The 21,830-nt window shown below is 46.4% G+C and overlaps 2 protein-coding genes across 11 annotated transcripts in view; one reads left to right on the top strand and one right to left on the bottom strand.

Moving 5' to 3' along the window:
• Window positions 1–19,319, top strand: part of RFTN1 (raftlin, lipid raft linker 1) — a 202,439-nt gene extending 183,120 nt beyond the window's left edge. For all 4 annotated transcript variants that reach the window (XM_038002915.2, XM_038002914.2, XM_038002912.2 and 1 more), the window contains exons 8-10: window positions 8,352–8,455; window positions 11,766–11,847; window positions 17,942–19,319. In XM_038002915.2, coding sequence (XP_037858843.1) covers window positions 8,352–8,455; window positions 11,766–11,847; window positions 17,942–18,346 — 591 coding nt within the window. In that variant the 3' untranslated portion in view covers window positions 18,347–19,319. The remainder of the gene's footprint in view (window positions 1–8,351; window positions 8,456–11,765; window positions 11,848–17,941) is intronic.
• OXNAD1 (oxidoreductase NAD binding domain containing 1) overlaps window positions 10,956–21,830 on the bottom strand; it is a 62,212-nt gene continuing 51,337 nt past the window's right edge. For 3 of the 7 annotated variants that reach the window (XM_038002926.2, XM_038002927.2, XM_038002921.2), the window contains exon 11: window positions 10,956–12,812. The gene's annotated coding sequence lies outside the window, so the exon portion shown is untranslated. The other 4 variants (XR_012095596.1, XR_012095597.1, XR_005241921.2 and 1 more) reach the window with 4 other exon arrangements.

Below are 21,830 nucleotides of genomic sequence, written 5' to 3'. Positions count from 1 at the left end.
CTCCATCCATGTCCCCACAAAGGACATGATTCGTTCCTTTTTATGGCTGCATAGTATTATGGACTGGATAAAGAAAATGTGGTACAAACTCCCTTCTTAAGCCTGTTTCCCATGCTGGATTGTCCAAGGGCTGATTCCTTCCTACTCAGCCCATTTTCATTCACCTTCTGCTCACCCCCTCACAAGGAAATCCAGCCCTCAGCCAGCCTCAACCCTCCAGGAGTTTTCACCCACCCTGAGTCTGGCAACACTTCCAAGTGTTTATCCCCATCCCAGCCCTTTCCTGGCCCTGAGCTATGGATTAGTTTCCTGTTGCTGCTGTAACAAATCGCAGATTTAGTGACTTTTAAAACAACGCAAGTTTATGGTCTTATATTTGTTGAGTCAGAAGTCTGAAATGAGTATTAAGGGGCTAAAATCAAGGTGTTGACAGGGCCACATTCTTTGTGGAGACTTTTAGGAGAGAATCTGTTACCTATCATTGCCAGCTTCTGGAAGCTGCCCATGTTCCTTGGCTCGTGGCCCCTTCCCTGGATCACTCCAGACTCTGCTGCTGCCATCACCTCTCTTCCTCTGACTCTGGCCTTCCTGCCTGTCCTTATAAACGCCCCTGTGATTACACTGGGCACACCTGGATAATCCTGGCTAAACTCTCCATCTCAGTATCCTTAGCTTAATCACATCTGCCACATCACTTTTACCATGTGAAGGGAACATTTTCACAGGCTCCTGGGATCAGGATGTAGACATCGTTGGGGCCATTATTCTGTCTACCACAGGCTGTTTCATTTAGCTGCCGCCTGGACATTTCTATAGGTTCCTCAAACTCAGTGTGTCTAGAACAGAATTCATTCCCTCTCATTGTCCCTCCTCATCCTGTATGCCCTGGCTCAACAGCTGAGCAGCCATTGCCCAGTTCTCTGAGCTGTTGTCTGGGTGAAACATAACGTTAAATACAAATCCAGCATTGATGGGCACTTGAGTAGTTTCCAGTGTCCTGCTACTGCAGACAGCTCTCCAGTGAATAACTCTGTGCATTTCTCATTTTTTAATATGTAGGATAAATTCCCAGAAGTGAGATTGTTGGGTCAAAGGGTAAATGTGTTTGTAATTTTGAAAGATACTGTCAAATTGTTCTCCAGGAGGGCTGAATCAATGAGCCCTTCCACTAGCAATGTACAAGAACGCATGCTTCCCCACAGCCTTGGCAACAAAGCGGGTTGCCTAACTGGTGGGTTTTTTTACCAGTTCAATAGGTGAAAAAATAGTATCTCAGGATAGTTTTAATTTGCATTTCTCTCATGAGATTCTGCATTTCTCTCATGCGCTTAATGGATGTTTGAATTTTCTGTGATCTCTCTTCATATCTTTGGCCCTTTTAAATTTTGGACTATTGGATTTTTTCAATTTTTACAAGCCCTTTTTTTCTCTGTAATATGAGCTGCAAACATTTTTCCATTTTGTCATTTGTCTTTTATATCATATGAGTTTTTATATAACCAAATTTGTCATTTTTATTTTTTGGTTTCTGGATTCTAAGTTATTTAGAAAGGCCTTCCAGTGTTCCCTTTAAACATTAAAATAATAACATTTTATTATATGAGGGGGATTGGACACAGGCATCTATTTCTTTTCTGAAAAATCTCCGTGAAATGAAACTAAAGGAATGATATAATTAGATAGATACAGGCAATTCTCATATTCTCGGATTCTGTATTTGCAAATTCATCTGCTTACTAAAATTTATTGTAACCCCAAAATCAATACAAATGGCATTTTGTGGCCATTTGCAAACATGTGCAGAACAGCAAAAATTTTGAATTGCCTAATGTGCACATTTCTAGCTAAGGTCAAACAAGGTGATATTGTGCCTGGTTTCAATGTTCATGCTAAAAGCAAGTGTCCTTTTTTTGGTAAACATAGTGCCACATTTTTCATGTTTTTGTGCTTTTTGTTGGTGATTTAGCTGTTAAAAATAGCCCCTATGCATAGTTGAATGAAGTACTGTTGTCTAGTGTTCCTAAGTGCAGGAATGCTATGATGTGCTTTACAAAGCAAATACCAGTGGTAGGTAAAGTTTGCTCAGGCACGAGTTATAGTGCTGTTGGCTGCAAGTTCAATGTTCATGAATCAACACTATCTATTAAACAAGGTTACATATTGATCAGTTTGCAAAAATGTTGTGACCAGAGGCTTCCAAGACCCTAACCCTATATTTCTCTTATGAGCAATGGTTCAATATTCACTAATGCACTGTTCACAATGACTTTATAGAATATAGCTACTAAGAATAATGAGGTTCAATTTTAGGTAGGTAGGTAGGTAGGTAGATAAAACGATGCCCACAAGAACAAAAATATTAGAAGAAGATAAAGTAGAAGATGAGTGATTTCAACAAATTTTTAGAAGCTAGAAAGTAGATAGAGGAATCTAACTAATTTAGCAAAATGGAGGAAGCTACAACCTGGACGAGAAGGGTGCCATTTGTCTCTTGCAGAACCCAAGAAAAGCTCTGGTTTTCAAAGCATAAATCATCATGTGATGGGAAGTTGGGGGATGGGAGGTTGGGGGATGTGAACTGCAGAGCTGAAAACCAGGGCATTGGTTTAAAGTCCTAACATGATGTGGTAGGATCCCTAGTTCCCCATCTCTGTCACATGCAACCTAGGAACTGTAGAGATAATGTAGGTATCAGAAGAAACCACTTAAAGAGATAAAATAAATGCATCCATGAAGCAAAAACAAGATGCTGTTAAAAAAAAAAAAAAAAAAAAAAAAAAGAAAAAAAAGCAATCAAAAGATAAGAAAGAGCTTTTGGGTCTTAAAAATAGGGCAGCAGAAAATTTAAAAAATATAATATTTTGGAAGACAAAATGAAGGCAATCTTTCAGAAAGCAAAATGAAAAGGTAAGAAAATTGTGGGGAAAGAATAAAATTAAAACATCTATCACACATTTTGATTAATACCAGGTCCAGAAAAAAAGAAGACAGAAAATGGAGGGGAGAAAAGTTATCAAAAGGGGGGAAAAAACACTTTTCAGAACCGAAGGACAAGAATCTTCAGATTGCAAGGCCATCAGGTGAACAATCCTTTGGGTAAAAAAGACCCACACCAAAGCACGTTGTCATGAAATTCTGGAACTTCTAGGGGAGAAAAAAAATCCTAAAAACTTTCAAAGCAACACAACATGTTACAGTTAGAGTATTAGTAATCAAAATAGATTATCTCAATAGCATTGCTGACATCTAGAAGCTACCAGAGGTACTTTGAAAATTTTGACAGATAAATCAATTTCAGCCCAGACTTCTGTACCTAAACTGTTATTTAAGACAAAGGCATTTTTAGAAATGTACAGATTCAGATGACTTCTAGGGCATTGTTGCCTAGAGAGTCACTACAGGATGTGTTCCTGCAAAATGAGAAGGAAACCAAAAAAAGAGAACATACTAGCCATAGATGCTAATTTAGGAAGAACCCAGGCATGGAAAGCAGCCAGACCAGATTGGAGCAAGGGTTCAGAAATGATGTCTCCGGTGGGGAAAAATGGAACTAATGTATTTAGGATCTTGGCATATTTATTGATAGGCATTAAATAGAGGTATTGCAACATGTGGGATGAATTAGTGATGGGTTCATGTACAACCAGGAAGATGAAAAAAATTGAGGTAATAATTAACTCCAGGAAAAACAGAGGGTTATATAAAAAAGAAGGCATGGTCACAGTGCATAATTTGACCCAGCATTGAGCAATATTTGCAAAACTGTGATAACACAAACACTGACTTTTGATTTACTTTAAATTACAAAAAAACCATTTGAAGCACAGAGAAAAAGGAAATAAGAAATGTATATGGGGGCCGGGCGCGGTGGCTCAAGCCTGTAATCCCAGCACTTTGGGAGGCCGAGACAAGTGGATCACGAGGTCAGGAGATCAAGACCATCCTGGCTAACACGGTGAAACCCCGTCTCTACTAAAAAATACAAAAATCTAGCTGGGCGAGGTGGCGGGCGCCTGTAGTCCCAGCTACTCGGGAGGCTGAGGCAGGAGAATGGCGGGAACCCGGGAGGCGGAGCTTGCAGTGAGCTGAGATCCGGCCACTGAACTCCAGCCTGGGCGACAGAGCGAGACTCCGCCTCAAAAAAAAAAAAAAAAAAAAAAAAAAAGAAATGTATATGGGAGCACTAAACCTTTATTTCCCATGGTAGAAAATTAGGATACCTAAAATTGATAAGTAAAATAAGAGTAGTATAAGCACACCCTGCCAGTAATTTATGGGCATTAGTGTTTTGGTAGCAATTTTACAAAAGAGGCAGAGGTAGTTTTTGTAGAACTCCTCCTTACACACCCTAATTGGTGAAAGGCAAGGGCTCAATCCTGTGGATGTCAGGAACAGAGGCAAACTGTCCCCAGTCACTGTTTTCAGGTATGGAGACCACCCCAGACATGGTGTCAAGCACCTTTCAGACAAGGGAAATCAAATTCCTGTCTTCATTTATAATCATGTATAAAGAGCAACATATTTTCTTTCAAACTCCTTTTCTCCCAGATTGCTTCCCAGAAGAAACACAGGAGAAAAGAAGAGCAAACTGACATTCAGAATACAAACTTTCTCACTGGACCAATTTATGAATTCCTAATTATTTCCCTGCATAGAGGATCTTTAAAATGATCAAAAGACAAATGCATTTCTTAGTAAACTCTACATTCTGTTGTCCTAATTTTTGGAGGGTAAAGAAAGGTTGTGTAGGATGTCTATTTCTTTAGTTGATTTGCAATCACTGGAGAAATTATAGGGAACAAAGGAAAAAAGAGCCATAAATACAAATGAATTCCTTTTATACGAGTTGAAAAACCACAGGATATGCTCCATTTTTTTAACACTCCAGGTGTGATCGGAGATTACGTATCCACCACAGGAGAGTGGAGAGTTAATTAAAATTTTTGCTTCTACTCAGAGAAAGAAATGTCTTTTTGTTTGATAAGCAGGCTGGCTTTTGAGTGCTGTTGGTGCTTTCTTCTCTCCTCACTGGAGTGTCACAAAAAAGCAGATCAAAGAAAGCCCTCCATCCAGATATGTTTCCTACCACCTTTCTTAGCTAATGGACTTAAAAGTGTCTTTCACTGACAGGCTCATCTCGTATTTTAGAAATGCCATCTCTTTACTATATTGATAAATATGCAAAAGGGCTATGATAGATGCTTACGGAAAATCACATTTAACATTAATTAAGCCAAGACCATCCCAGATAGTTGGAGTGGGAGAGTCTGGCAGAGTGCAACATCTCACCCCTACCATTTGTATTTTACTTGTCAACGCACCATGTGATGGCCAGAAATTAACACGTGAGATTGAACCTTCAGCTCTCTCAAGCAGGGGTACGTTTTGTTGTGTTTTCCCTTTTGCTTTTGGTCTTTATGATTCGGTACCCTCTGGCTGACATCTCCTATCCTGAGGGGAAAAAAATGTTTGGGAGAAATCCCGCTGTTTTCTTCTTTAAGAGAGTGACAAAATGAAATAAAACGGAGCAAAATAGAAGCAGCCGGTTTGCAGTCTGTCTAAGCAGGCGGGTTGGGCTGCAGCAGGGGTCGTTCATTGTCTCGCAGCTCTGGGTGCCCACAGAGAAAACCCGGCCCAGGATGCAGCCACCAATAAAAGGACTCCATTCTGCCACTCAGGGCTTTGTGAGGCACCAAAGCTTGTCCTGGTTGCCATGGCTACTGTCTGATTGTGGCGGGTTTGTCACAGTGCTTGATAAAGTGGGAAGGTTATTCTTGATAGGCCCAAGTAATCATAACCTCGCAAAGCTTGAGAGTGTGGATTTAAAATTGTTTTTCCTCCTCTCTTTAAACTGGGAATATGGGGATGGGGGCAGGGATTCTCAGGATAAAGCAACCTCAGGGCTCCTTCAGCAAGTGGTGAGCATGGCACGCAGCAGGAGGAATACAGGCTGTGCTCATCTGGAAGGGAGGCATGCGTGTGCCTGGAGGCCAGGCAGAAAGGATGGTTACAACTGCTGGGCCATCTCTGGCCTGATAGGGGCTTCAGGGAAGGGACCAGAATGGCATTCTCTCCTGGCCCCTCCTGTAAACAGATTATTCTTATACCTCTCTCTCCTTTCCTCCCTTCCCTCCTCCTTTCCCCCTTCTTTTACTAAGTTTCCTTTTTCCCTTTCCCCTTCTCCATTTCTGCCCTGTCTCAGTCCACTTGTGCTACTAGAACAGGATACCTGAGATCAGGCAATTTATAAAGGACAGACAGTTCTTGGCTGCTGGTCCTGGAGGCTGGGAAGTCCAAGGTCGAGGGCCTGGCATCTTGTGAGCGCCTTCTTGCTGCGTCATCCCATGGCAGAGGGGCAGAGAATGGGGGAGAGAGCAGGAGACTGCACTTGTAGCCTCAAGCCCTTTGCCTGAGTTGGTATTAACCCATTCACAAGAGTGGAGCTCTTCTGACCTAAACACTCCCATGAGGCCTCACCATTCAATGTCGTTGCATTGGGGATTAAGTTTTCAACACATGGAAACTTTTGGGGGGACACATTCAAACCTTAGCACTTTCCTTTTCTCCCCTAGCTCCGTCCATTCCCTTGCAGTGCAGCAGAATTTCTAACAGAGCTGATCCTTTAAAAAAAATTTTTTTTTCTCACATGGAGAATGGTGGGAACACTTAGATTTGAGACAACAGCTGATACATTCTGGCCACAGAATTACAGACTTTTCTTTTGCCAGGAGGGACCTACATGATTACCTAGGCGGTTGTTCTCAGATTTAGCTATATCAGGACTACTGGGAAGGGCTTTTTAAAACACAGATTCTGGGGCCCTACTCCCAGAGTTCCTGATTCATCAGGTCTGGGATGGGGCCCTGAGAATCTGGGCTTCTAACAAGTTCCCAGGTGATACTGATGCTGCCAGCTCAGGGCCCATGCTTTGGGAACCACTGACATAGGCCAGTACCCATTTTATACAGCTGAGGAAACTGAGGCTGCTGAGGGATAAGTTAGTCGCCAAGGGTTCAGGTGACTTGATAGCCACTCTGGAACTGGTGTCCAGTTATAGAAGCTTTAAAAGCCATTTGAAGAGGCAGGGTGGGTAGGTTGTTCCTCCTCTCCCTTCCATCCCACTCACCCAGGGTATCCAGATGAGCTGGTTTTGTTCCCAAAGGGCCGCCAGCAGGATAGCCACTCACCACACATGGCCACCTTCTGGGTGGAGCACTCCAGACCACGGTCATGTGCGCTGCCTCTGAGTTAAGCCGACCACAGACCTTGGCACTCTAGGCCTGGCTTTGCCTTCTAATTTTTGCCCCAGGAAGCCTGCTTTGACTGTGGCTGGGATCTCTCCCACCTCTGCTGGCATTCAAAGTCTCATGGCCCTGCCAGAGAGCCCTTAGGTTTTCAGTTCCTGGCATGTTTGTGCTGTTGACTCTGCTAGTCTGTGAACTCCAGGGGCCAGGGCCGTGCCTTTGCACCCACCATGGCTCTAGAGTAGCTGATAAATGAACTTTGTGGGCATACAGGGTGGAAGGAATCTGGATACATGATTGAGATTTTCGGAAGCCAACTACAAGAAGCCAAACTATGAGGGATGGGGAGTCCAGTTACACACAGGGCAGGGGTGGGGGCTATACTTTCAGTGTTAGTGAGGAGCCCAGAGTAAGAAATGAGGCCTGTTGCAGTGAGAATGCCTACAGAGGTGGAAGCCAGTGCTGGGGCCTCACATCAGGGCTCTCTCCCTGTGCCAGCAGGGGGCTGAGTTTTTTAATTGAAAGACAAATGTTAGTTCCCCCAGATCCTAATTTGAAATAAAACATGGCAGCATTCATTTATCCCTGCAAGGCGGGGCACATAACACAGGCAAAGCGGCTGCTGCGTGTGCACACACGTGTGGATGTGCATGTGTGTGTTGCTACTGTGGCTGGACACAAACGACTTGATCATTTGTCAAATGTAAGTGAACTCCTCACAACACACTCTGAACTCATCCAGAGCAGCACATGTAGTGACATGCCCTGGATACCGCTCAGGGGCACAACAATTATGCTCCGTCAGTGAAACTCACAGGAGGCTATTTGTCCAGATGAGAATCAAACAAAATTAATGGATTAATCTTTTGGCTCTAATTCCTTGCTGACATCACAGACTGAAATGGGGCCCAGAAAGAAATCCCATGTTCGCGGTTTGACTCCAAACTTTTAAAGTCTTCAGCAAGCATCGGAGCAGGAGCCTCTGAGCGGCCGGGCACCGCCACTTCTTTTCTGCGTTGCTGGATCGGCAGATGGAATAGTCCCCTCTCACTGCTTGGGAGCTGGCTTGTGGCAGCAGCAGCCCTAATGCTGGCCTTGTTCCCCCAGGGTGTCGAAGTGCAGACAGACTACGTGCCCCTGCTGAACTCGCTGGCGGCCTATGGCTGGCAGCTCACCTGTGTGCTACCAACTCCCGTCGTCAAGACTACCAGGTAACAATAACAGTAATCATTAGGATTCTATTGAACACTTCCTCTGTGCTAGTCACTGTTGCTAATGAGCACCTCATGTCTATAAATTATTTAATCCTGTGCAAGAGGCTGGTAGTTATATAAACTCTCCCACTGGGAAGCAGCAGAGCCAGAATTTCGCATTCTTAACCACCATCACCCAGAAAACTCCCCTGCACCCCTCTTCCCACATAGGGGGCCCTGTGAGTCATTACTGCCCAGCATGTCAAAGATGAGCTGTTCAGACTGAGGGGGTTCAGAGCCTCCAATGCAAAAGAAATTCAGCACCTACTATGTGCCTTGTGCTAGGCTAGGTAGGCAGTTTATATATAAATATCTCAGTCCTCACAAAGAAAAGAAAAATCCTGTGAGGTAGAATTGTATTATTATTAAACCCATTTTGCAGCTGAGGAAAGTGTGGCCAGGGAGGTTGAGGGACTTGCCCAAGATCGCGGCACTGGTCACCAGCCCCACAAAGGGACTGTAAAGGCCTGCCTTTCAGGCCTTGGTGCGGCATTCCTTATAATTTCAGGTTCATGCTCATTTGTCCACTCTCAGATCTGCTTACGCTCCCTTGAGCCCAGTCACAGCAACCATAAAAGGCCCTCCATCTATATGTTGGGCTTACTATCCAAATCAGTCTGCCCTGTGGGGCTGTAAGCATGGATATGATTCCCATTTTGCAGATGAGGAAACTGAGGCTAGGGGAGGCTTGGTCACATACTTAAGGCTACCCACCAGTAAGTGGCAGAAACTGGGCCTAGAACCTCAGTCCGCAGAGTCAGGCACTCTTCCTGGAGCAGGCCGCCTCTGTGTGGCTCCCAGAGCTCCACCTTTCCCAAGCCTTACTGCACATTCACCACTGCAGACTGATGGACAGCACAGGGCAAGGCTGGCGGCCAGGGTGATCTAGAGTGCAGAATCCTGGTGATAACTGATGTCTTTCCTAGTCCCTCCTCTGGCTCGCCAGGATCCTCAGAGTCCACATTAGGTCACAGTGGGTCAGTGCACCAGGGGGAGCCAGCCTGTGGCCACTTTTAAGCCCCTTGGCCACTGGAAACCACCATGTTCCTTCTCAGCCAAGACTTCAGCAGGCATAGGGCAATGCAGTGGTGTAGAAAGAACCCTGGATTTGGGGCCTGAAGACTTGAACCCAAGTCCTCAGTCTGCCACTTACCGTGTCATGTTGGTCAAGTGACGGTAGCTTCTCTGAGTTAGTTTCCTGGTCAGTTTCCAGAGGACAAGACTCATAATGAGAATGTATTTGAATGTGAAGGCCCAGCTGGTTCTGAGCCATCTAAGCCCAGGGACTAGAGACAGGTCTGTCTGCCTCAGACCTTCACACCTGCTAAATAATCCTTCCTAATCCTCCAACTCCCTGTTCCTTAAACGACCACTTATGGTGGAATGGAGAGTGCATGGAACTGGGCAGATCTGTGTTTGAATCCTCACTGTGTGATCTCCAGCCTGCTCTTGAGCTGAGCTTTTGCTTCCTTCTATAAAGGTGGTAGTCGGATTCTGTAGAGCATTGAAGTGAAGCTTAAATGAGCCATTATGTGTGAAATCACCCAGCCCAGCCGCTACACAAAATAGGTGCAGAGCAAATATTAGTTCTCTCCCTCCTTTTTCTTAGAGACTTTGTAGCTGAATGCAGTAACATGTAAAGACACTTACTTACAAAACAGAGATTTAAGAATTGCAAATTAAAACCACAGTGATATATAGCCTCACACTGATTGGGATGGCTATTATCAAAAAGACAAAAGATAAGTGTTGGCAAGGGTATAGAGAAAAGAGAACCCTTGTACACTCTTGGTGGGACTGTAAATTAATATAGCCATTATGGAAAATAGTACAGAGGTTTCTCAGAAAACTAAAGATAGACTTAGCACATGATCCAGTAATCCCACTTCTAGGTATATATCCAAAGGAACTGAAATCAGTATGCAGAAGAGGTGTCTGCATTTTCATGATCTTTGCAGCAATATTCACAACAGCTAAGAAATGGAAGCAGCTTAGGGGTCCTTCATCAGACGGATGGATTAAAAAAAATGTGATACACACACACACACACACACACACACACACAAACAATGGAATACTATTCAGCCTTAAAAGGGGGGTCGGGGACATTCTGTTATTTGTGACAAGGATGAGCCTGGAAGACATTATGCTAAATGAAATAAGCCAGGCACAGAATGACATACCTTATACTCTCTCTCGTATGTGGAATCTAAAAAGGTTGAACTCATAGAAGTAGAGAGTAGAATGGTGTTTACCAGAGGCTAGGGAGTGGGGCAGATGGGCAAAGGAGAGATGTTGATCAAAGGGTACAAAGTTTCACTTAGGAGGAATAAGCCTTGGTCATCTATTGCACAGAATGGTGACTATTACAAACAATAATGCCTTGTATATTTTACAATTCCTAAAAGAGTAGCTTTTAAATGTTTTTACCACAAAAAATGCTAAGTATGTGAGGTGATGGATTTGTTAAGTAGCCTGATTTAATCAGTCCACATTGTAAACATATATCAGAACATCACACTCTACCCCATAAATATACAATTATTATTTATAAATTAAAAATAAAATACAAAATCATCAGAAGGGTGGAAGCAGGGGAAAAAAAACACGGTGATCCTCTTTACAATATTTCTATCATCTTTAAAGGCAGCTCTGGGGTCCTGCCTTCCTGGGAAGAGAGTATTCACTGTATTGTAAGATACGAGCTGCCCCTCCCTCGCCTGTTTTGTTCATGTGAGCCAGAGTTGGTTAACAGGCACTGCCTTGCAGGGCCTGCCTGGTGCTGCGCAGTCTTTGCTGTGCCTGCAGGAGTCATGCATGGCTGAGACCCGGGGTGCAGCCATGACCTCTGCCCACGGTCCTGTAGCAGCTGGAGGGCTGAGCTCATCACCCAGGTCCTTATCTACCTGCCCATCATTACCACAGACAGATGTGGAAGAGGCTCCTGCCCCTTTGAGATCCACTGAAGCAGCCAGTGTGTCCTCATTTGGCCAAGATACTGTTACTTCCCATTAAGGGAATGGGCATGTCCAGCTAGGAAGCTCAGTTTGTAGGGATACCCAAAAAGCTTTTGTTGGGCATCTGAGGTAGCCCCTTGGAAGCAAGGCTGGATGGCCTGGGCACGGGAGAGTAGAGCAGGCGCCTCTTGACTTCTGTCATAATCCCGTGGGTGGTCTGCTTTGATGAAATTAGGGATGGCAACATCTGCGTCAGGTTTTGGGTTCCTCTAAGGCATAAAGTGGCTCATTCTCAGCTCCGTGTGTTACAGTGAGGGGAGTGTATCCACCAAGCAAATTGTCTTTCTTCAGAGACCGTGTCTACCTCAGAAAATCAAGAAGAAGGAATCGAAGGTAAGAGACTCTGATGGCCTTCCTAGGTTTTCCTCAGCAGGGCTTCATCTTCAGTGCATTTTCTGCAGCATTTGAGGGGGTAGCTTGCTCTAGCTTCCAAGGGCTCACAGAGCCCAAGGAACACCTGAGCCCCTGGCAACCTGAATCACATCTCAGGTTGCTAACACGGGACAGCCAAGGGGGCTGGAGTGCCTTGTCTGCCACTGTCCTGCTGGGCAGGCCAGAAGGATGGAGGAGAGAGGCTCTTCTGGAGGCTCCAGCCTGCCAGATATTCCCACTAGGATGAAAAGAAGGGCACGAAGTCAGCTGCAGCCTGACCACAGGGTGGGGATGGCTTGAGTTCATGGCCAGCTTCTTTGTGTCTTAATGTCATTACCAGCTAGTTGGAGCTCTGGCCTGCCCTGTTAGATTCCTTAGGACATTAAAAGTGTGGTGACCTGGGCAGAGAGACCCTGCCAGAATCTCTTCATGACAGGCCTAGACCCAAAGGCCTCCGTGTGACAGCTGGTGATGCTAGCCGTAGCCTGTGGCAGCAAGTCCTCAGGCCAGGCTGTCCTCAGAGATGCCCAGGGCCCGTTTCCCCCCTCTCTGGACTCTGAACTACCCTAGAAACTGGCCTTCTCAGAGAGTCTTCTCTGTGATTCCTGAAGGTGAGCACAAGGGTTGTACGAGGTGCAAGTGTCGGCAACCCTTGTGCCAGATGATTCTGATGCTTCCCACCCCGCCCTGAGCAGTCTGTGGTGCTTTTCCTGAGGACGTTTTCACCAGTTGCTGGGGAAGAGGCCAGTGAGTCGAGTGGACCCACCAAAGCCTGAGTCAGGCATCACCTGGATTCAGCTCACTGTACCTTTGATGGCTGAGGCCACATTCTCGGCAGGGCCTGCCTGACCTGCTCAGCTCCTCACTCTCGGCATCACCCCTGCGTTCCTCACGCTTGGTTCCTCGTGTTCTTTGGACACAGAGCCCTGGGAAGGAGCATCAAGCAAATGAACAGATTGGAGCAGCCCCTCACCAGCCAACAACTCCAGGGGGAGCCCACTTGTGGAAGGAGTGCCAAGGCAATGGTGACTTGAAGCCAGATGGGCTGGAGTGTGGAGGAAGGTCTTTATCCAGGCTCTGAAGGTGTAATGTGACAGGTGATGGCACAGTGGACCAGAAGGCAACTGCCAGCCCACCATCAACCACCAGGAGCAGGCAGCCACCAGCTGGAAGATGGATCGGCTGCAGAGCGCTGTCAGTTTCAGCTCAGTCACAGGGACTGCGTGCATTCAGCAAGTGCGACATTCAACACGCAGTGCACATGAGGGCCCCTGTCAGATGCTGACAGACACCGCGGCAGCCTTACAGAGGGGAGACAGTGCCACCTTTGCCTAACAGCTTCCTGACGGTGGGGCACACAGATTCCAAAGGAGAGGCACGTGGTTGGATGGTGGTGTGAAGGCCATGGCATCGCATGCAGGGGGACAAATCAGTGGAAACTTGAGTAGGCAGGGAGATTTTAGAGGTAGATTTATAAAAGCTGTTGTAATAAGGTAGAACTGACTTTCCTCAGGGAAAACTCAGAGGATGGGACTCACTGTTCTTGCAGTCAGTAAAAACTTCTCATCCCAAGCAGCTGTACTCATCTGGGTGGACTGCTCTCTCTTTCCATGTACCTAATGATTTCCTGCTTCATTCCAAGACTGTAGGTGACTGGTGTGGAGCGCTTGTTCTACATGAGACCCTCTGGGTCACCTCACAGATAGGAGTCCTCCAGAGAGGGGGCTTCACAGCCAGACTCCTTGGAAGAATCTTCTGCACTGGGTGTCCCCTCCTCACTCCTCAGCTGACACGGGTCAGCGTCCTGCTCCCACAGGCCTGTGTCCCCTGGTGACCGAGTCACTCCATCTAGTCCTCATGATGCCTGAGCTCTTGCAGCCCTGATGCTGGGACCACCCCCACTCCCTGAAGCAGCTTTCTCTTGGTTCTTTCCCACCTCATTCTCCTGGTTTCCCACTAAGTTCCTCAGGGTTCAGACCCAGGCACATTTCTCCCTTCACTCTTGCCTCTTCCTTAGAAAATCTCTTTTACCACCTCTGTGCCAGTGACCATTCCGCCTGCATTTTCAGCCCTCACTGTGCCCCAAGACTCCGGCTCCATCCATGCTGTGGCTCGAGCAAACCTATGACTCTCCCCCTCCCCATACCTGGCCCACCTGGCCCACCGCCACCCTATCTAGAGGAACGGCATCACCCCTTAGGGGCTGTCCCTGCTGACCCTCCCCACTTCTTCCCCTATATTCAGTCCATCCTTAAGACCCATCTGTGTTAGGTCCCAGAGGCTCTGGAATCCCTCCACTTTTCTCTACCATCACTCGCCTCAGCTACTGCAGTCTCCTAATAACAGATCTCCCCTTCAAATAGGTTCTCTATTCAGAGCCCAAGTGATCTGTTAAAAAGGCAACTTGAATCCTGTCATCCCACTGCTCAAAGGAGTTCTAGTTTTGTATGACTCTGAAGACAAAGATGGAAATCAGTACTGTGGCCCTCAAGGCCCCGAGGGATCTGGCCCCTCTTACCTCCTCTGCCAGCCTCCCATTCTCTGTGGCCTCCAGCTCCTCTGTGGCCTCCAGCTCTTCTATGTCCCCTCTACCAAGGACACACTCCTTCTTTCTAGCTCTACTTGAGCATCCTTTTCTCAGGACAGTGCTGTCTCCTTTTATACCAAACCAGACTCCTTTGTACTACACTGGAAAAGAACCACGTTCTTCTCCTTCAGAGCTCTCCTCTGGGCTTTTAGTTATTTGTGATCATAATTTTATCCTTTCCAGATAGAGTCAGACATAATCTCCACAAGAGCAAAGCCCTTTTTCCTGTTGAGACCTTTTAATTGGTGCTCAACAGATACTTGTTGAATCAATGAATGAGTAATCAACTTCTGAGCGAGGACATACGTAGTATGTCCAGCATTACAACTTAAGAAATTGCAAGATTGGCACGCCAAGGATGTGGCATATTTAGTCCTCTTTCAATCAGCAACATGGACTGAATTTTCTAATCAAGACTTTTCAGCACTGGAAAGAAACCTCTGTGTACGTGTGTGTGATTTTCAAGGCAAATATTAAACTCCTTCAAAGGGAGTAGGTGGTTTCTACAATTCAGGGGAAGACTTCCTTCCAGCTCAACTACTTGAAGTGGACACATAATGGGCAGTTTTTAAAATATGCAAATTGAATCCACTGGCTCCTGCTGACATGGAACTCTGGACACACACTGCTGTAAAGTGAAGCGTTTCTTTTTTTCTTTTACACAGTTATTTCTGAATTGGGCAGCTAATTGGATTTGGTGACACACCCAACTGCCACAGATGCTCTGGCTTGGGAAGGCCAACGGTTTTATCTGCCGCTTGCTGGTTAAGTTCAGAGACTCCCCCGGTCCTGCTCAAAACATAGAGTCCACTCCCCAGGCTGGACTGCCTGCCTTTAAGTGGTGTGGATGTTAGACCTCACCTCAGAGGCTCAACTGAAATCTGGCACACTCCAGGCCTCCTCTTGCTTTCTGAGACGTCTCCTTTTTGAATTGTTGGGATCTGAAACAGTTTTTGCTGTTTGTTTTCTACCGTTTGTGTTCTCGTTTTGTATTATACCAGGAGATCAACAAGATGTGATCTTCTACAGGAAACTGGATATGGCCAGGCATCCAGAGGAAACTATGGAAGCTCTGTTGTTTATTTAGCAAGAGCAGCCCCTGAGAGAGTATCTGGGCTCCTATTACATGGAAGGTCGAGCAGGTGGTGGAACTGTCCTCAGTAGTACACTGCACAACAGCAGAGGGCGCTACTCACATGAAATACAATATGAATGGGGCCCTGGAGGTGTGCACCGCAGTCCTGGAGGCAGAGACAACCATTTTAGAGATCAGTAACTTGAAACTGATTCATAACCTGCCTAAGGACTGAGAGCTAACAAGTACCAGCACTAGGATTTGAACCTATACTATAATGCTTTGACATTTTAGCACTTAAGGCCTCTTAGCCAAAACAATCACCACTTTTTTTGGCAACAGTAAAACTTCCTCTGACTTCCCTGAGAGCCGACTGCCTCTCGGAGTACTGTATTACACAGGTAGGCTTCACTGGTCTTTTTCTAAAGACATGTAAAATGATATAAAATGTGAAGAGGCTCTGACTGTTTTGGAACATCCATTTAAAAAAAAAAAAAGAAGAGACTCTTACATTTGGGCTGGAATAGCAACAGCAGCTGCCTAGCACAGGGCAGCAGTTATGAACCATAACACGTGCCCGGAAACTATGGAGGCTTGGTGGAGGCAGCCACGGTCATGCTGAGGGCTAAAATCAGTGGCCTCCTCTGGTGGGTTTGGAGCCTTGAGATGCCTGCCTGGCAGGCTTGGATGAAGGAGGAGGTGGGTCTGAGACACTGCTTACCCTACAGTGATTCCATTTTTGGGATCCTCACAGTTTGGGTGGAAGAAGCTCCACCCATCTCCTAGGGGAAGTCTGCAGCTAGAGTATGAGACATTTCAAAAGAGGTCAGAGGAGAAACCCATCCAACATTGTAAGGGAACTCATTTGGGGATTTTGTGGGGTACGGGGTGGGAAAGGACCAGATAAATGTTAAATCCTAACCTCAACATGTATTTCACTCATGTTTCTCTACTTTAATGAAACATTCCATTACCATTCTTATCTAAAAGGTGCTAAATCCAAGAATCCTAAAATGTATTAAATCTCAGAATTCTGTGTCTAGGCAAATGTTTTATCTGAGGAAATAGATCTCTACTGTGGAAAACTACGAAAATGGCAGATTTTTAAACATTTACATAGCACATTTTTGGTTTTTCCTAGCAAAGCGCTCAGAATGATTTACAACATGGTAAAGCCTTAAGAAATCATTTCCCACTGATGGTGCAACTGCATTCCTGGGCTCCCTTCTCGAGCCCAGCAAGAAATCATAGGAACAGAGAGCTCCCTTTTTCTTTCAATTATATAATATCCAAGATTTAAGTGCCTATTTGGTGAAACCAACATGATGCAGCTGAAGCACAAGGCAGTGGTCATGGTGGGAAGTGAAAACTAAAACCTTGTGTGCACTCTGGGCCACCGAGATGAGAAATTCAGACTGAGAAGCTTGGCCAGTCAGTGGCGGAGCTGGGGCTCTCTCTCGGGTGGTCTTGCTCCAGAGATTTGGTAAGACCCTGCTTGTTGCCCAACTCTATTACTGGCTGCGTGACTTTGGGACTCTGAGCCCCTGACTTCCCTGTCACACCGGGAAATGCCTGGTTGCAGGCTGGGCCCCCTGGGAAGCGGCCTCTGAGATTTGGGGGGAAGAAGTTTTTAGAGGGAGTCACTTTAGGAACACTTGTCGGTACAGGAGCGGGCAGAGGGAGAATTTGGGCTGTGATGCAGTCACAACCCCCCAGGTTGGCTTGGAGCTGGGATGGCGTTTGCGTTGTCCCAAATTGGGATCAGGAAATGGGTTGTTGTATCCCACCTGGGGCAGTCACTGGTTGTAGGTTGCCCTGGTGTGACCTTCTGTGAGGTGGTGGTCAGCAAAGGGCTATCGGCCTAGCTGGGGAGTGGGCCCGCTGGTCCTGTAGGGGGATCTGAGCTGTACAGCACAGTGTCCCCCCAATGTTCTGGGCCCTGCCTTAGGTGACCTGGCGAGAGAATGCCAGCCCCATGGCTGGTAATCCTCAGCCTGCTCAGAATGGAAATGAGTGGCTGCAGCTCTGGCTCTTATTGGGGGCAGGCCTCACATCTCCTCTCCATCCTGACCCTCCAAATGATAGACTTCAGGAGCCCTTTCCTATGTGGGCCTCTGGTATAGAGCCAGTCAAAAGAAATACTCCTCTGCCCCCATAGAACCTGAAATCTACATCTAAAATACACATCCTGGAAGGCGTGGTGCAGGCTCTTGGGGTGGGTGTGATGTGATTGGGTGTGATTCAAGTTTGGTGCCTGTACTGCTTGGCTGAAGGGTGCTGGGAATTTTATGTCTCACTCAGACATGGTGTGGGTATGAATGCAAACAAGGCTTCGGGTGAAGCTCTGGGTTCCCAGAGGCTTGTTATTTATCCCCATTCGCTCTGATTTCTAGTTTCAGTGGCGATTCTCCAGAGAAGAAATGCACAACAGGCAGATGAGGAAATCGAAAGGTAAACTCAGTGCCAGAGACAAACGACAAGCAGAAGAAAATGAGAAGAATTTAGAAGACCAGTCTTCCAAAGCTGGAGACATGGGAAACTGTGTTTCAGGACAGCAGCAGGAGGGCGGAGTCTCCGAGGAGATGAAGGGCCCTGTCCAAGAGGACAAGGGAGAACAGCTGTCCCCTGGTGGCCAGCTGTGTGGGGTGGGTGTGGAGGGCGAGGCTATGCAGAATGGTCCTGCCAGCCACAGCAGGGCCCCAGTGGGGCTTTGCACTGGGCACTCCAATCCTGGAGAGGATGCCAGGAATGGGGATGCTGAGGAAATCAGAGAGCTTGGTACGGTTCAAGAAAACTGAGTCTCGGGCAATTTGTGTTAAAACTAGGTGAGTTGCCAAACCCAAGGCATCTTACCAACAGCTGGTTTGGGGGCTGGTTTCCCTGGTGTTGTGTGTTAGCTACCCTTTGGCTTGGCTTGACCTCTCCTTGTGAGCTCACCTGAGCCCTCCCAGGGCCAAGTTCCTGACAGTGTTGGTTTTTGCACATCCACTGGAAAGGTGTCATTAATGACCCAGTGTTAGAATGCAAGAGGTCAGGTTATCTCTTCTAGCCCTCATGGCTGGAGGCCCAGTCCTGGCTCCACCACTCCTCCAGCCAGAGGGTCTGGACCATCCAGTGCCTGTCCCACCACAGGGCCTCCAGGGAGCGTTCGGGTCAAATCCATGGACACCCTGGGCCACAAACCAAGACTGCTGTTCATCCCACACCTTGTGGGGCAGTGTCCATCCACTGCAGCGACTTGGTGACTTAACTCCTCCAGGAGCCCTGTCAGCTGCCCTCCTCCACCTAAACCCCTTAGACTCTTCTGCTTTGGCAAATAAAATGACATCGGGGAGGTACTCTGCCTCCCAGCTTTTCTCTAAATAGTCCTATAGATACTGGTAATCTGGAAATGAAGAAGTAATTCTGTGTCTGCACCTACTCTTGCAGAATGTTCAAGGAAGTATTCTGTTAGTATTAATGCCAAAAAGTTGTTTTTAAAGGTTTTGTACTCAGCACATCATAGGAACGAACACACATTACTTCTGCCATTTCAGGGCGTCGGGACTGGCTGGCACCCTTGTTATGTGCTATTTTAATCAGTGTAACACTGGTCAAGTTGTTACCCATGTATGCTGTAACTATTATGTGTTTATATCGTCCAGAGTATTAAGGCTTTACGTAGATGCAACTGGCGAACCCTGGAGAGAGAATGCCGATTGTCTTGACCAAAACCACAGCCTGTCTCTTCTCTTGTTTAGTTACTTACGGCAATAAATCATCTATGAGTTAGTGCACCGTAAGGAGTGAGTGTTTATCGCGTCACTATGAAAAATCCTGGCCTAATGTCCAGAGGACTTCAGCCCACACCCCCCAATTCACTCTTTGTAAGTTTCCAACTCCTGACAGCATGATGACATGGCGGAGGAAGACACAGTTCCCATGGAAAGCTGCAGAGCCAGCTAGGCTTGCTGTGCTTTCTCGTCATTTGTAGAAAGAGATGGCAAGTGGAACTCAGATGCCACCAGGTAAGTAAGGGGTACAGCCACCTCCCATTTCTGGGATGGTGGCAACAAATACCTTTTTAAAATAAGCAAAAAACCTCACATCAATGTATAACATTGTTTCCAAGCTTTTAAGTAAATTATTTAATGTGGAAAGACTTCTCCCTTTGCAGGTTTATTAAAATAAAACACATTTGTAGGCCGGGCGTGGTGGCTCATGCCTGTAATCCCAGCACTTTGGGAGGCCAAGGCGGGCAGATCACCTAAGGTCAGGAGTTCCAGACCAGCCTGGCCAACGTGGTAAAACCCCGTCTCTACTAAAAATACAAAAATTAGCTGGGTGTGGTGGCACATGCCTGAAATCCCAGCTACTCGGGAGGCTGAGGCAGGAGAATTGCTTGAACCTGGGAGGCAGAGGTTGCAGTAAGCCAAGGTTGCACCACTGCACTCCAGTCTGGGCGCAGAGCAAGACTCCATCTCAGGGGGGAAAAAAAAAACAAAAAAACACACTCATTTGTAATATATTTTCATAGAGCACAATTTAAAACCTTTGTACAGCCACATCATAGTTTTTTCTTGACAAACTCCCTCACCTAACCCTCAGAGCTTAAAAAGGTTGAAGGCCCTGTTCAAAGAGAAGACAACTATGTTTTAATGACATTTTCCACAACTAAGTCATTAATATCTGTACAGCATTTTGATTTAATAAAAACATTATCTCTTGGCATGTATCTTAAAGGATCATGATTTTAAAAATATATGCTAGTCAGCAACAAGCCAAGACAAAAACACCACTCTCAACTTTGAACAGCACATGGTTCCAGGCTGGAGGGCCTTACATTGCTCAGCTTTGGGTACATTTTTTAATTAATTAATTGACATTTATGTTGGCTGTATTTGCTATGGGGAAACAAAGGTGACAATAACTAATTTGAATTCCTCAGGAGAGTTTGGCTCTAGTGTCAGGCTAACAATTCCTAAAGTTCCTGTTTTTTCTCCCTTGCTTCTCTACACCCTGCTGATTCTGGCAAAAATCAGTCTACAGTGGAGGGCGTTAAGTTAGCAGCAGCTTGAAATCACTGAGGAAGCTCTACGAAATCCTGATGCCCGGGGCCCGCCCGCAGAGCTTGTGAAGGAATAGTCGGTCTGGGGAGTGGTGTGGGCATCAGGATTTTTAGAAGCTCCCGGAGGATTCTAAGGTGCAGCCAAGGTTGAGTACCACAGGCCACAACTTGTTCCTTGTGAAATAAAATGCTTTCTACAAGTGGTAAATAATCAAGGCCCTAAAATCCATTCTCAACATCCTGCATGTACATTTCAAGTGGAAGCATTCCTGAGGGAAATGTTAGTCTCCTGTGACTGCCAATAGGGTAAAAGGCCATCATTTGCACTGATCGGGCCCCAGGGACAGTAAAAGCCACAAAGACATATAGTGTTCGGCATGAGAAGCTTGTGCACTTGGCAGTTAAGTCTGTGAGGCTGCAGCTGTCACAGTGGGTTTGCAAGGGAGTCCTGCAAACCCACTGCACTCAGGTGGTTATCAGGTGATTGAAATGAGGCATTCCTACAATGCTGTGGCTGAATCCAGATTCTTTCACTGGGAAGCTGTTTTCAACCATTTCACCTGCAGAGGCTCAGGAGTGCGTAGTGGGTGAAGTTTAGCACCATTGGCAGGGCAACGATGGGAGGAAGAATTCTTATCAAATCTGCTTAAAGCAAGGCAGGTGCATTGCTCTCAAGTGCATACAGCCACAAGGTCAAAATACTGACATATGGAAAGCCTGAGGAAACCTATGTTAATGAAGTAGTAACACTGTAGCCCAGCTGGGCTTTGGAATCAGACAGAGCTGGTGAGGATACTAACTAGACCCAATCTACATGTGTAACCTCCTCAGTTTCTTCACAGCTCTGAGCATCAATCTCCCAAGTGTGAAATGGGGTGAAATGGCGCCCACCTCTTTGGATTTCTGTGAGGATTAATAAGATGTGAATAAAGTGCTTGGTCCATGGTAAGCACTCTGTGGGCAGCAGTTAATCACAATGCTGACAGGTAATCAATGTGTCAGATACTGTTAGTGCTCACCCCATATCCACGGAAGTATATCCTCCACTCCCCAGCTCCTCTTGCAGTTTGGAGCCATGAGACTGGTTCTGGCAATGAGACAGGAGCAGGTCTGATAAAAGCTTCAGGGACTCCCAGTCCTTTATCTCCAACGCTCTCGGCACGGTTCAAGACAGACCATGAGGCTGGGTGTGGTGGTTCACGCCTATAGTCCCAGCACTTTGGGAGGCCGAGACA

The sequence above is a fragment of the Chlorocebus sabaeus genome, chromosome 15 (assembly GCF_047675955.1).
Source record: "Chlorocebus sabaeus isolate Y175 chromosome 15, mChlSab1.0.hap1, whole genome shotgun sequence".
NCBI classification, from domain to species: domain Eukaryota; kingdom Metazoa; phylum Chordata; class Mammalia; order Primates; family Cercopithecidae; genus Chlorocebus; species Chlorocebus sabaeus.
Note: the sequence above shows the minus strand (reverse complement) of the source record. Positions and strands in the feature narration are given on the sequence as shown.